Here is a 13,393-nt window from a genome sequence, read left to right as displayed (position 1 = left end):
AGATGGAAACAGGGCATAGAGTGAGAAAAAGGGAAAGCCTTGATGCTGTACAAGCAATGTTCAGCAACAGACAAATATTAGAGTGTTATCAACACTGGTTTAGCTACAAATCTGCATCATACAGGCTGCTATGAAGAAAGTTAACTCCATCCCAGCCATGCCCTGTACAATCTCCGCCCCTTATTCTCCATCATTTGCATCATGCTCATAACCCCTCATGAACACTCACGCTATCCTTTGACATATACATTGATGTCATTCCCTTAAGTCCACAGGCGACCATCAGATGTTGATTCTGATATACATCCAAATATCCATTAAAGTTTGTTCAGGTAATTTAGTCTGTGACTCCATCTGTTACAGTGGTCACTCAGGACAAGAGGGGTAGCACGTCATCATGGACTGTTGGGTGCTAACACCAGTCTTGGCAGGGTTATCGCTGTACTTGCCCCGGTTCTTGTGAGGCTCTTATCCTCCACTGGTTCAGGTGGTTCCTGCTATAGTACTTGATATAACATACAACTCAAATCCTGACATAATTCCCCCCTAAGTTAATTCTCCTTAAGGTGCATGCCCATTTTCCCCATCCTCCCACGTCACCCTCTAAGCGCACCCACATCCTTGAGTGAAAGCAATCCCACAAACGGATTTAACTGTTCCCAAGGGAGGAGAAATCCTTGCTGTCTTTCCCAGGCAGTTCCCTTACATCTACTACAGTAACCTTACTTCCTCCTACAGTGTGTAGAGCGTTTGCCTGGGAAGAAACAGGTCAGTCAGCAGAACCACTGGTGTTAACCAGCGAAGTGGCTTCTGTTAAATTTACATCAGTGTCTCAGCACTTACCACTCTCAGGTTAGTCTTTAGCAAGTTCATTGTATTGCTCAATCTTTCCAGAGCCAGTAGGTGACAGGGGATGTGATACATGCAATGAATGCCATGTTCCTTGGCCCTGGTTGACTATGGAATTGCTTTGAAAATAGGTCCTGTTGCCTGACTCAATACTGAGGTACCATGTTGCTAAACAACTTGCTTTTCAAGGCCCAGGATACTGTTCTGGACAGAGGCATGGGTTACAGGGTATGTTGCCAGCAACCTGAAAGTCATCTCCACCACGGCAAGTACTTGTGTTGGTAGGTTCATGGCAGCAATTCCAGTTCAGAACATGTTTGTTAGTGCAAATGGGCTGCCTCAGTAGCCTGCTGTTACCAAAGAATTAAACTGCAACAGAATTTCATAGCAAGCACCTGAACCTTTCCCGTTCCTCATTGACTGTCCTGTTCTTATCATTTATGAATTTGAAGGTCCCTAGAAAGTGTGTGTCTTTGGAACTGAACACAAGCCTGGCCACCAATACCTAGAAGAGTGTTAACAATATCTATAAAACCACTCAGATATTAGCAGCTGTTTTCAGAGCATTTACCCTTTCTATCCAAGAGAAGATAGCGACTGCCCACAGCGTCACAGTGAGCTTGGGAAGAGCTACTGCTCTGCCCTAGGCAGGTGCCACAGTGCTCATCATATTCCCCCTGGGACTGTCCCAACCACACGCTGCTGGGGTGTCGGCAGGCCACTCAGCTGTGCCCCACCTCGCATTCATTTTATGAACCCCAGCCGCTGATCACAAACAGGCACCATGCACAAATCAGCACACCCTGATTTGTGCATGGTGCCTGCGCACCCACAGCCACTGCTTCCCTGCAGTGTGGGTTTCTGCGTGGGACCTCACCCCGTGTCAGGGGTTAGAAAAGAGAGACCTCTCGGCTACTCACAGCACTGTGTGAATCACTGCCTCCTAGCTTCTGTGAGGGGATAGTCCCATGCAAATGGACTCATCCATCACAGTTACTCTCTTTGCTTAAAAGGCACCTTCTAGCCCAGGATATAATTTCCAACCATTTCTTGGTTTTCATGCTGCCACAGAAATAAGTAGGCAGTTTCCTTCCACATGCCTCTGCCCCCACACAGTCTTACCTAACAGAGAAAAAGGAAGCCCCTCTGCATAAATTGCATAATTCAGTTTCAGCTGTGAAACTGAATTATGCAAGAGAGAATGAAAATCTTCCCATCCAAAATTAACACTCTGCAACAAATGCTTCCCTCTGCGATTTCACTGCCCCCTCTTCTGGCGTCATTTATTTGGCAACAGAACTTCTTCCCAGCTAGATGTTCACAATACTTGCTCTGTGAGAATGCAGTTGAGGAGGAAGATCGAGGTCAAGCAGTGTTCTTGTCCAGCAGGAGTCACTGCTGGGACTTTTAAACGATGTGTCCTTTAAAATAATTGCTATAAAAAGGATGGATGTCAGTGTTTATTAATTAATTGATTTCTTGATACATTCCCAGAGCTGCTTATATGAGTGGTATAGTGACTCAGTATTGCAGAAGTTCACAGACAAGAAGAATGTGTATATATATGTATATATATACACACACCAGCATTTAGTACTAGGGCAGTGTTCAGCTCCCCTTCGTTGAAGAAAACCAGAGACATAGACATGGAAGACATTTTACTCCATGCATTGGATATGTTTTATAAACCCAACTGCATCATATTTATTTGCGCCTAGGCAGGACTGCAAAGGGTGCTTTGAGGCCTCTATTTTATATTTGTATATGCAGTATCCAGTATTACTCGAGCTAAACAATAAAAAACTACCGAGAAAAACCAAACATATAGGTATGTCAGTAGAGTAGATAAGAAAGGAGTCTTGCATCAGCTCTGTGTGCATAACAATCAGTCAAGGAAACACCATACATCTGTTCAAACTGCTTGTGCCCACTGATCTAGGATGTTTCAAATATCTTACAAGCAATCTACAATAAAGCTCTTCTCCACATAGCGCATATGCATGCTGCAGAGTGATGCCAGCATTTCAGCAAATCTCTCAGCAGCCACTATTGCACATTCCAGTCACATTCAACCATTTGTGGTGCTGGGACCCAGCAATTTTGGTCTGGGAAGTTGCCCAACCTGTGGTGCCCAGTGGTAGCAGTATGTCAGTGCAGCTGTCCCAAGTTTCTTTTCCTGCCACAGTAAGTCAGGCCCTTGCAGAACATCTCTTCCCTTTTCCTGTAATTGTATATACCCAACAACTGCCATCTGAAAATAACCAATGACCCACTGCAGTTTAGAAGGTCACTGTAATGCAGAAGAGAGAAGGAACATCTTGAGGTAGCCAGAAATCATTCTTGTAAAATGTTCTGTGTGGACTAAAAATGTTGTCCTGGAAAAGGACAAGTCAGGGATTCATCCTTCTGACAGACCACTGCTGTTCCCTAGCCACTCTCACTGGAACTCTCCATGCCAGAATGTAAGGGGCACATCATCGATGGCATCCACCTAAAGACACTGCTGACCAGAAAGGATGAGTTTCCAGAATCCATCATGGTCTCTGATGATTCCACTGCTGCTCAGCGCTGCCCGCTCCTGCCTCTCTCAAACCCTTCTGTTTTGGTTCGGTTTGGTTTGGTTTGGTTTTCTTACCCCATACTCATATACAACAAGGCAATTCCTTATGGACTATTGTCAAGACTAGACTTGTCCTATCTGTTTTGTACATACTGTGAAGATCAGTTAAAGGGGATGTAGTAAAGAACATGCTGTGCTCAAGCAACCTAGGCTCTATCACCTAGCCTTCTTTTCTGAATGCCCCTGCAAATAAGCCTAGAATGGAGGGTGAATAAAGTTCTCTAGTGGACATTTGTCCCTATAATAGCCTTTAGCGACCCCAACCCCTCTGCTGTATGTCTGACTTCCGACCACTCTGTATTTTACACTTTTTCCCCCTAGCTTTTCTTTGTGGGTGGCTCCTCAGGGCTATGCATAAGTGTAGCTACTTCAGTAGATAAAGAAAGGACTTTTTTCCTTTGATATTTAGACCATAAACATCTGGGCTGCAGACACTTTAGTCTTGAATTTCTTTGAGGTTAAAGTGAAAAAAAAAAATATGGTTCTAAATGATAAATGTAACAAAAGAAGAAAAGGGCTTTGCTGCCAAACAATTCAGCAATGATGCACTGCCAATGTAGATCTGCTGTCAAAAGAGCAAGCAGGCTTATAGAATACATGAAGGATAGTGCTGACAATATTACAGTACTCATAGAAATCAGTGATGTTTTGGTTTCCTCTTTAGCATGTACTCCTCACATCATGAGGTAGTCTGATGTCTTCTGCAGACCCATCACCCCATGCAGGTCTTTCACTGCATTTCTCATACAACATCCTTCCCTTGCTTCAGTCCACCAGGGAGGACAGTACTTCTTGCTACACTAACTTCAGCACTACAGCAGGCAATGGTAAAACTGTATGGTAAAACAGCAGGGAACAAAAGCTGTTAAACTGATAAAGATTAGGAGAAGAAATCTTTCTGAGCAGTCCAAATGTTATTCATGCCTTTGATGGAAGGTGCTCGGCTCTATAGGCTGCAGCCATGAGACAACTGCACAGGATGCTGAACAGGAGTCAAGTAGGTCTGACAAGAGGATGACTCAGCAATTCAAAAGTCACAGGTGAACACTGCACGAGCTTCTTTCTTCTACTCTTTGGTTGACAATGGACCTATCAGTAGAAGCAATGGAGGCCTCTGGGTGATGATGTAGCAGCATGATCTCATTTCAGTTCTGGCCTCCAAGAGCTTCCTGGGGCAGATGCACAGCCTGCAGACACTCTGGTGCCTGCTACCCATACAGGAGACATGATGACACCAAACTCAACTGGCAAAATCTACAATTGGACTTTTTTAAAACCTTTTTTTTTGTTTCTGCAAAGGCTTCAAATGGTGAGGGACTTTCAAAGGGTTAAACGTGATGTTTGCTCTATGGTGAATCATTTAGTATTTAAAACAAATTCTGCACTTTCCTGGAAGATAACATTTACAGAGAGTACAGCTACTAATCGGTACTGATGGCCAGACCACGAGGTTCTGTAGATTAAGCCAAATAAGCTTCTTTATATCATCTGAGATTTCGACTGTAATTTCCTGTCATGTTTATTTTTATATTCTTATCTGGGTTATTCAGCTTACTAGTGTTAATCGTTTTCATATCATTATAACATTGTGATGTTTTTTCTTCCATACTCCAACCCTCCCTATTTATTTCTATCCTTCCCCAGGTAATTTTCAATATTAAGATTTTTAATTCTTGAAGATGGAGGCTATGTCTTCTACTACAAGTGCTATAAACCAGTAAATAACAATCCTAGTGAATAACAGCATCACCAAAAATACAAACGTGGCTGATAACATAGCTGGATTCATTTCTCTTGTGCCTCCTATTCCAAAATAATGCTATTCAAGACTTCTGCAGATGAATGACTGAGCCTTTCTGGTGTAGAAGACCTAGCTGTCTGATGCGGTATTCTCAACCTGGCACTTCGTAAAATGCTTAGTACTTCACAAATACTAACTTCTGCAGTAAATGCAATCTGCTAATACCTCTGTTAAACACTTTCTAGAGGAGACTTTTTATGTTCAGAACTACTACGCACATATGATGTCCCATAAGCCACTTAACATTATTTCTGCTACATTCATCCTTCACCTTTTTCTTTCATTTTATTGTCTAAAACATGGATATTTCCCATATTATTTTTACTTATCTGATTAGTTTCATGTTATACAGCAGAAATGTTTGCAACTTAAAGATAAGCAAATGCAGTTGTCTTTGCAGGCTAATGATTTCACTTTGGGAATTGCAGGAAGCTCTCAATGCCATTCTGAAACTATATCACCTCAAAAAGTTATAGGCATTAGAACAGTAAAAGCGTTATAACTATTAAGAAAGAAATGTATTTTTGTTCAACTGAACACAAGGCTAATGAGAAATAAAGTTCAGGAAGGAACAGTGAGCAAACCCAAGTCTTTCAGCATCTTCCTCCTTATTTACTGGTAGCGTTTCTAGGGTACAGAGGCATATTGAGATCAGGAGGCTTTGACGAAGTACAGTAACAACAAACATAACAAATCAGCTTTGCTTTTAGCTGCACGAAAGGTACTTGTCAATAGATCAACTGAGAGTTACAAGCTTTAAAAACAATGCAAGGACAAACACATTAATTCAGCTCCTTTTCTAATAAATGGATTGGCCCAATTCAGTGGGACCTTAAGAAACTAACACTTGTCTGATATACATAGACTTTACAAGAGTTTCCAAAGCATCCTGAGATATCAGAAGTCAATGTCTCCTCTGGGATACAAATGCCTCAAGGTCTGACTAAAGACTCGGAATTCACTAATAGTCCTTCCACTAACTGGGACGGGCAGGGGGAGACAGAGATGAAACCAGCCAAAAGCAGTGCAAATTAGTCCACCACACTCCATGCAGTCACAGGGAGACTGCCACTAGCATGGGAGCTGTTCAGTGGCAGTTGAACTCAAGGTGTTCCAGCAGTACACGGCTGTGACCAGCGCGCAGATGTTTCCTATGTGGATAATCTGCCTCTGCATTTCTGACATGCAGTGATTTCTCCTTGCACAGTCTCACTGTAACAGTTATTTTTAATGTTCATAGCCTGCATTCAGTTCTTGAGAAAAGGTAGGGGTAGCATGTTAGTGGGTAGTAAGAGGCAATCAAAGATTGTGGTAGCAGTGAGCAGGAGGTGGCACCGCAGAATCCAACTGTAACTTTCTGAGTCAGTCCCTCCAGTATTGCAGAAGCTGTTGTTATTTTTCAGGGAAAACAATGGATTTTGTAAAATACCATGCTTTTTACTTAGCGTGTTTGCATTTCCCCTTACAGCGTGGCAATATTTTAAAGCAATTTTCCACTAATTCAGTTTGCAGGGTATTTTTGTCTTATGCCTTTAAGAAATTCCTACCTTCTTCTTCAATCTTCATTTTATAAAACATGAGAACATTCCACAAGACCAAATCTGCATGTAAAAAAATAAATACATAGCCCTTGCACTGCCTTATGGAAGACATTTTTTTCCTGCAAGAATAAACATATTCCTTTCCCAATCAGCTACCCTCAGCACCCCAACAGCCTCTGTGAGGTCTGTGCGAGATGGCTGTGCAGAGGAATTTGCAGACTTACCTTTGCAGAGGCCCATACGCCTCAAGCTGGTAAGGCACAAGAAAGGAGAGCCAGCAGCCGAGCACGGGCCAGACAAGTGTCCCTCTTGCACTCAGTCTGTACACTGCATTCGGCTCGGGTGTGAGGATGAACTCTGCTCCTCCAACACCAGCCTGAACACCCCAAGCAAATACTCAACTAGCCTATTGCAGTTCAGCAGCAGCACTCACCCCACCCCGTCCCCCAGCTGAGGCGGTGGGAGCCTGCTCCTTACTCTTCTTCAGTCTGCAGGGGTCTTAGCCAAACTGATCGGGGAAAGTAAAGGTTGAGTGTCTCAGTTACACGTACCTGGGGTTAACAACTACAGTAGTTTTAGAACAACAGATGATTCACAACTGAGTATGTTACAGGTTCTCTATTTTTTTGTTGGTTTTGGTCAGCCTGGAGAATGCCTACAACTGTCAAAAGCATTTTCTGTATTTGTGGGTGAGTAAGCATGCAGATAGTACCTGTGAATGCTCTGTGGTTATAAGCCACAGTAAGTTATTTTTTTACCTCAGTGTCCAGCAGGACTGAGTGGCAAGAGAGCAAACCACTTCTTCAGAGTGAATGAGTGTTGAATAACCTGTTCTTAGAATAACCACTGTGCATACATTTGCATTCCACTATCTATTTGTATGCAAAACCTGCTCTGTATGAAACAGGTCTTGAACCTCCCGCTGCCCTAATTCTCACCCCACTCTCATTCTCTGTCCCTCTGGACTGGGGTCTCACAAGCCCTTTTGAAGTGTCTACAGCTTGTGCTCTCTGGACCCATCAGCTCTTCCCTCTCCCTTTCTCCCTCTCCCAGGAATCTTCAGTTCCCTAACTTCCCTGAAGTCATTGTGCTTTAAGCCTTGTTCACACGTATCTTTGGGACTCTTTTTCACCCTTCTGCCTGTTTCTTCTCCCTAGGCAGGCTGGCCTGTCCATCTCTCCCAATCCATTGCTCAAATGAGCATCTGCTGCAGACAAAGACTAAAATAAACTGCAAATCTATTCATATTTATGGAAGTATAAAGTTTACATGGTTCTTTATTACCTGTAAATAGAAACACTTGGAGATCATTTTCAGCAACCGACTTGCTAAAAATCCTTGACAATCAAAGTAATTGGAGACTGCAGTGAAAGCATAAAGTGTAACCCTCTATTTAAGGTTGTGATAAACACATAAATGTACTGGCTTTCACAAATCATAGGTGTGGTTATGTGGATATAACTGTATGAGTTTACAATAACAGAAACAAAGCTCGCTAAAGACATAAGATTAGACAAGTTAAAAAGGGCCAGAACTCTTGAGCAAAACGGAGTCACATAGTAAAAGAATCTGTAAAGGTAAAGGAAAGAGGGGGGGACTTGATACAAGAAAACCTAGTGCCTGGAAAACAATAAAGTACCTTTTAGCTTAACTTAGGTTGTAGAAAGAGAACAATGTTTACGTTGTAAGTCTGTGGAATGTAGTGGCCCCACTAAACATGAGTTAATTGTTTCACACTAGTCTTCTAAAGCATCTTTAGCTTTAAAGAGCAATGTTTGTGTTGTAAGTCTGTGGTGAGATGACAGGATTTAGTGGCCCCACTAAACATGAATGAGTTATTTCACACCATCCTTCTACTTATCAGTTAGTTTAGAGACAGAGCCTCCCAAACATCTGCTAGCTTGGGATACTCCTTGCCTGCCCGGCCTGCAATAAATTCTGCAGGAAGGTCACACAGTTTTAAATCTTTGCTAGTTACCACAAGAATTACAGATATAGCTGGTTTCAGCTAGTTGTGTGATTACTGGGGTGTCCAACTGTGCCAAAGGTGAAAAGTACACTGTGAGGAAGACTGCTTACTTCATCCTGAAGACCCCTACTCACAAGAGGAAGACTGCTTACTTCATCTTCAAGACCCCTGCTCACAATCACCGGAGAGCAGTGCGCAGACACCAAGAAGAGGGGACTTATGATAATAAGTTCCTGAAGCTAGTTATAATATTTCCCACCTATATGCGGGAATTATGAATATGTATGTGACTAATGCAATAGTGAAAGTATATAAACCTGTAACAAACACTAATCACTTGCGCCTCTGGCTATGGTCACGCACCCAGCGCTGTTGCTTTTGCTTTATTGACTTTGTCCCTCAATAAAACCTTGTTATCTTGTTTAGAGGTGTGAATTCGTATTTCACAAGGTTTTCTCCTCAGGTACAGATGAAAGCCAGTTTTGGATTAGCCATCACTGAATCCTCATCGGCCTCCCACAGACTTGAGAGTGGAAGAGAGCCGTGCTCCTCTGGCTCTGCGAACATGCAGCACAGCCAAGTTCTGTTGTAAGTAAACCAGTCACTGTGCATAACACAGCAGGCAAACTGCCCGTACTGTGCGCTAACCCTCCTGGCGGATACGGAACCGGAGCCGAGGAAGTCGATCCCGGCCGCTGGCCCCAGCGTCTCCCGTCTGCGGGCTCTCCGCCAGTTCCGGCCCCGTGATTTCCCCACCGCTGCGGCCCCGGCTCCGCATCCATGGGACACGAGGGCAGAGGCGCCCGGGAGCGCGGGACGGGATGGCGCAAAGGTGAAGGGGCAAAAGGGAGAGGGGCCGGGGTAGGCGCCGCGGGGGCTCCCATGGCAGCAGCCGGCAGCCGCCGCCGGAGACAGGGGCTCACCGTAGAGCACTGCCCGCTCCCCCCGGCCGCTGCCCTCCGGCCTCCCGGGAGCCTCCGGTCCTCTGGAAACGCCCCCCCGGCCGGTGCCCGCCCGGCTCCGAGGAGCTTCTCCGTTGGAGGTGCCGCCGTCCAGCGGCGCCGGCCACCCGGGGCAGCCCTGGGCGGACGGAGCCCTAGAAGGAGCCGGGCTCCGCGCTGCGAGACGCACCCCAGAAATGCCCGGAGGTGCCGGGCACGGAGCGGACTGCGGTGTGCGCGCGGGCTGGCCGGGAGTCAGCCCCGTGCCAGCATCCCGTGGGGCTCGCCCTGTGCGTGAGGCTAGATAACCCCCTCTGTGTGCTGTGGCTCTTCACAGAGAGGGGGGCTGCCCTGTGCTGGCAGCGGAGTGAGCGCCGGTAGGAGGGACCCTCTCTCCCTTTGCAGCCCCGCTGGGGCGCCTCATCCGCTGCTACTGCTTGCCAAGCTGGATGCAGGACACGGCAGTGGCAAGTTGGTGAGTTCTTCCCACCTCCAAACCCAGACCGCTGGCTCCTGGAAGGGAGATGGGAAGAGAAGAAGACTCTGAAAAGCTATCACTGTGGGATAAGGCTGGATGTTCCTCAGGAGAAGTTTATGGCTCTGCAGCAGACAACTTATCTTATTTCTCTTATCTATGCCATATTTAGGCATCAGGTCAACCTCAGACTTACTGTTCATATTTGTTCCATGCTTGTTTCTTTCTTTTTCAATCCTTTTTGAGTGTCAGAAACTACCTTGCTATTAGGTTAAGGGCTGGATGAGGTAATGAAAATTAAGAGTAATTCAGAGTTCATGTTAGCTAACTAGCTTCATGATGACACTCTAAATGCCACATAGTGCCTAGTCTCCAGCTCTGCTCCCGGCTGGCTCTCCACATAGAGTGATTTCTTGGGGAATAACATCATGGGTCCTGGGCTCTGCTCCCCTGTCAGCTGGTTGTGGTTTGGTTTCAGTTTTGGTTTTGGTTATAATTCCTGACGTTTCTCTTTTCAGGTCTGTTCTCAAATATCTGGTTATGGCAAGGTGTTGCTGGAGTCCTTGCTGCTGCTGTCATTTTGATTTTGTGTATTCAGTTTCGTAAGTGTGTAAATCATTTAAAAAAATATATAATTAGCCATAGAAATTACCAGAGTTTTAGGTTTCCAGAGCCTCGAAAGGTTTATTCAGAACTTGCCTCATCTCAAACTTAAATAGATGTCTTGTGATAGACTGTTTAAAATTGTGGGCAGGTGCAACCCTTGCAGAAACTATAGTTGTCAGAAATATGTAAGTTGTAGAAGAGTCCTCGGAGGGTACGTTTCTATCACTTTCTTGGATACTTCTACCAGCCCACCTCTGATCATCACTTTAAAAGTATGTCAGCAACCATAGGGGTGCAGGAGGCAGGGTATGTAATTAGTTTGCAGTAATTGTTTCTGCTGGGCAGAAGTAATAATGCTACAATTAGACTTGGATGATTTTAGATGATGCAGTCAGAAACCACTGCATCAGAAACCTTTTCCAGTTGTAAGAAATAGGTAGACTGGTTTATGTCTTTTTGCAGTAAACCGTTCTTCAGATTTTCCCATCTGTCCTTCCCTGGAACTCTGTCCGTCGGATTGGCTGTATTTCCAGAGAAAATGTTACTACATCTCTGAGAGTGAAGCCAGCTGGAATTCCAGTCAGAGCTTTTGCTCTTTGCACAATGCTTCCCTCCTGGTGATAGAAAATCATCAGGAACTGGTAAGGAAACAAAAGGGGGGAGGGGGAGTCCTGGTTTCACCCCATCTCACTTCTGGGGAGTTGCACAATGAACCAGTGTGTTCTTCCAGCCTCTTAGGCTGAACCGTTTGAAGGCTGATGCAGAGACTGTGACAAGTCACAGCATGCAGAAAGCTGCGTGCCTCCCTTCCCTGCACACAGCAAACATCGGGTTTTAGCAGTAGATGTTTTAGAAAATGCCTGAGGGTTAATGCCTGAGTTAAATTTGGGGCTGCTCACAGCTATAAGTACTCACGTTATCAGGGTAAACATTGTTGGGTGTCGTTTATCTTAATTAGGTAACTGTTCTTTCTTAGCTAGATAGGTTAATGACAGCTGAGTTTGTAGTTATGTTAGCCTTGACCTTTGGAATTAGGAGATAGTTACCACAGCTTGGAGCATCTGTTTCTATATTATACTGCCATATTAGGAAAGATTTCACCTAGCACAAAGACCTAAGAGAATGTATTCTTCCATATCTGTTACAGACCTTGATATTTTTAAGCAGCCTCTCCTTAGGTCAGTCAGGCCTATCACAGACACCGGTATAAAGAGCGTATTGGGTGCAGATGTCAGTTCTGTTGCACACACTGGAGCAAGGATCTTCCTTAACTCATCTTTACAATGTCTTCCACAAAGCTGGCTGATAATAAAAACTCAATATGATGAAGACATGTCAGCAGTGGAGAAATGCATTAGCTGCAAAGGTGTTGATTGTTCTTTGAAAGCTTTCTTGGGGAGAGACACTAAAATGATGCATTTGCAGTTCCACAGGAGTTCTGAATATTCAGAAGCATATTGTGTCCTCATAGGTGGCATTTCTGTCACTACTGTATCTGAGTGCTACAGGGATCCTGTCTCAATTCATCTGATACCTGATCAGTTGTAAGTCAGAGTCATAGAATCATAGAATAGTTAGGGTTGGAAAGGACCTTAGGATCACCCAGTTCCAACCACCCTGCCCTGCCATGGGCAGGGACACCTCACACTAAGCCATGTCACCCAAGGCTCTGTCCAACCTGGCCTTGAACACCACCAGGGATGGAGCATTCACAGCTTCCCTGGGCAACCCATTCCAGTGCCTCACCACCCTCACAGTAAAGAACTTCTTATATCCCATCTAAACTTCCCCTATTTAAGTTTTAACCCATTACCCCTTGCCCTGTCACTACAGTCCCTGATGAAGAGTCCCTCCTCCGCATCCTTGTAGGCTCCCTTCAGATACTGGAAGGCTGCTATGAGGTCCCCACGCAGCCTTCTCTTCTTCAGGCTGAACAGCCCCAACTTTCTCAGCCTGTCTTCATACAGGAGGTGCTCCAGTCCCCTGATCATCCTCGTGGCCCTCCTCTGGACTTGTTCCAGCAGTTCCATGTCCTTTTTATGTTGAGGACACCAGAACTGCACACAATACTCCAGGTGAGGTCTCACGAGAGCAGAGCAGAGGGGCAGGATCACCTCCTTCGCCCTGCTGGTCACGCTCCTTTTGATGCAGCCCAGGATACAGTTGGCTTTCTGGGCTGCGAGTGCACACTGAAGCCGGCTCATGTTAAGTTTCTCATCGGCCAAAAGTTCTTTCAGTCACGTGCATCACACAAGATCCAGACAGTGCAGTACGTTGTAGGTTTAATTTTTGTTATTGTTTCATCCGGTAGAAAGGCAGGATCATTGTTTTGCTTTCGAGCCCTGGGTCAAAGACTGTGTTTTCATAACTGCACTGAACATGCAAAACTGTTCTCATACGGGTTTATTTCTACAGAATTTTATGATGAAGATAACAAAGCAAGACCCCTGGATTGGACTCTATAAAAGAAATGAAGAGTTCTTCTGGGTAGATGGGAAAGCATTAGACACTACACTGTAAGTTGATGTTGAGGGTTTTTGCTGGTGATACTGGATTATAGGAGAGTAAGGAAGGATAACTAAATCCTTGAA

General features: G+C 44.8%; 1 protein-coding gene across 6 annotated transcripts in view; it reads left to right on the top strand.

Moving 5' to 3' along the window:
- The first annotated feature begins 9,490 nt into the window (after positions 1-9,490).
- LOC136010492 (C-type lectin domain family 2 member B-like) overlaps positions 9,491-13,393 on the top strand; it is a 40,792-nt gene continuing 36,889 nt past the window's right edge. For 5 of the 6 annotated variants that reach the window (XM_065671830.1, XM_065671794.1, XM_065671821.1 and 2 more), the window contains exons 1-4: positions 9,491-9,612; positions 10,715-10,798; positions 11,265-11,443; positions 13,218-13,318. In XM_065671830.1, the coding sequence (XP_065527902.1) occupies positions 9,561-9,612; positions 10,715-10,798; positions 11,265-11,443; positions 13,218-13,318 (416 nt within the window). In that variant the 5' untranslated portion in view covers positions 9,491-9,560. The remainder of the gene's footprint in view (positions 9,613-10,714; positions 10,799-11,264; positions 11,444-13,217; positions 13,319-13,393) is intronic. The other variant, XM_065671786.1, reaches the window with a different exon arrangement.

Source organism: Lathamus discolor, chromosome 1, assembly GCF_037157495.1.
Source record: "Lathamus discolor isolate bLatDis1 chromosome 1, bLatDis1.hap1, whole genome shotgun sequence".
In the NCBI taxonomy this organism is placed as follows: domain Eukaryota; kingdom Metazoa; phylum Chordata; class Aves; order Psittaciformes; family Psittacidae; genus Lathamus; species Lathamus discolor.
Note: the sequence above shows the minus strand (reverse complement) of the source record. Positions and strands in the feature narration are given on the sequence as shown.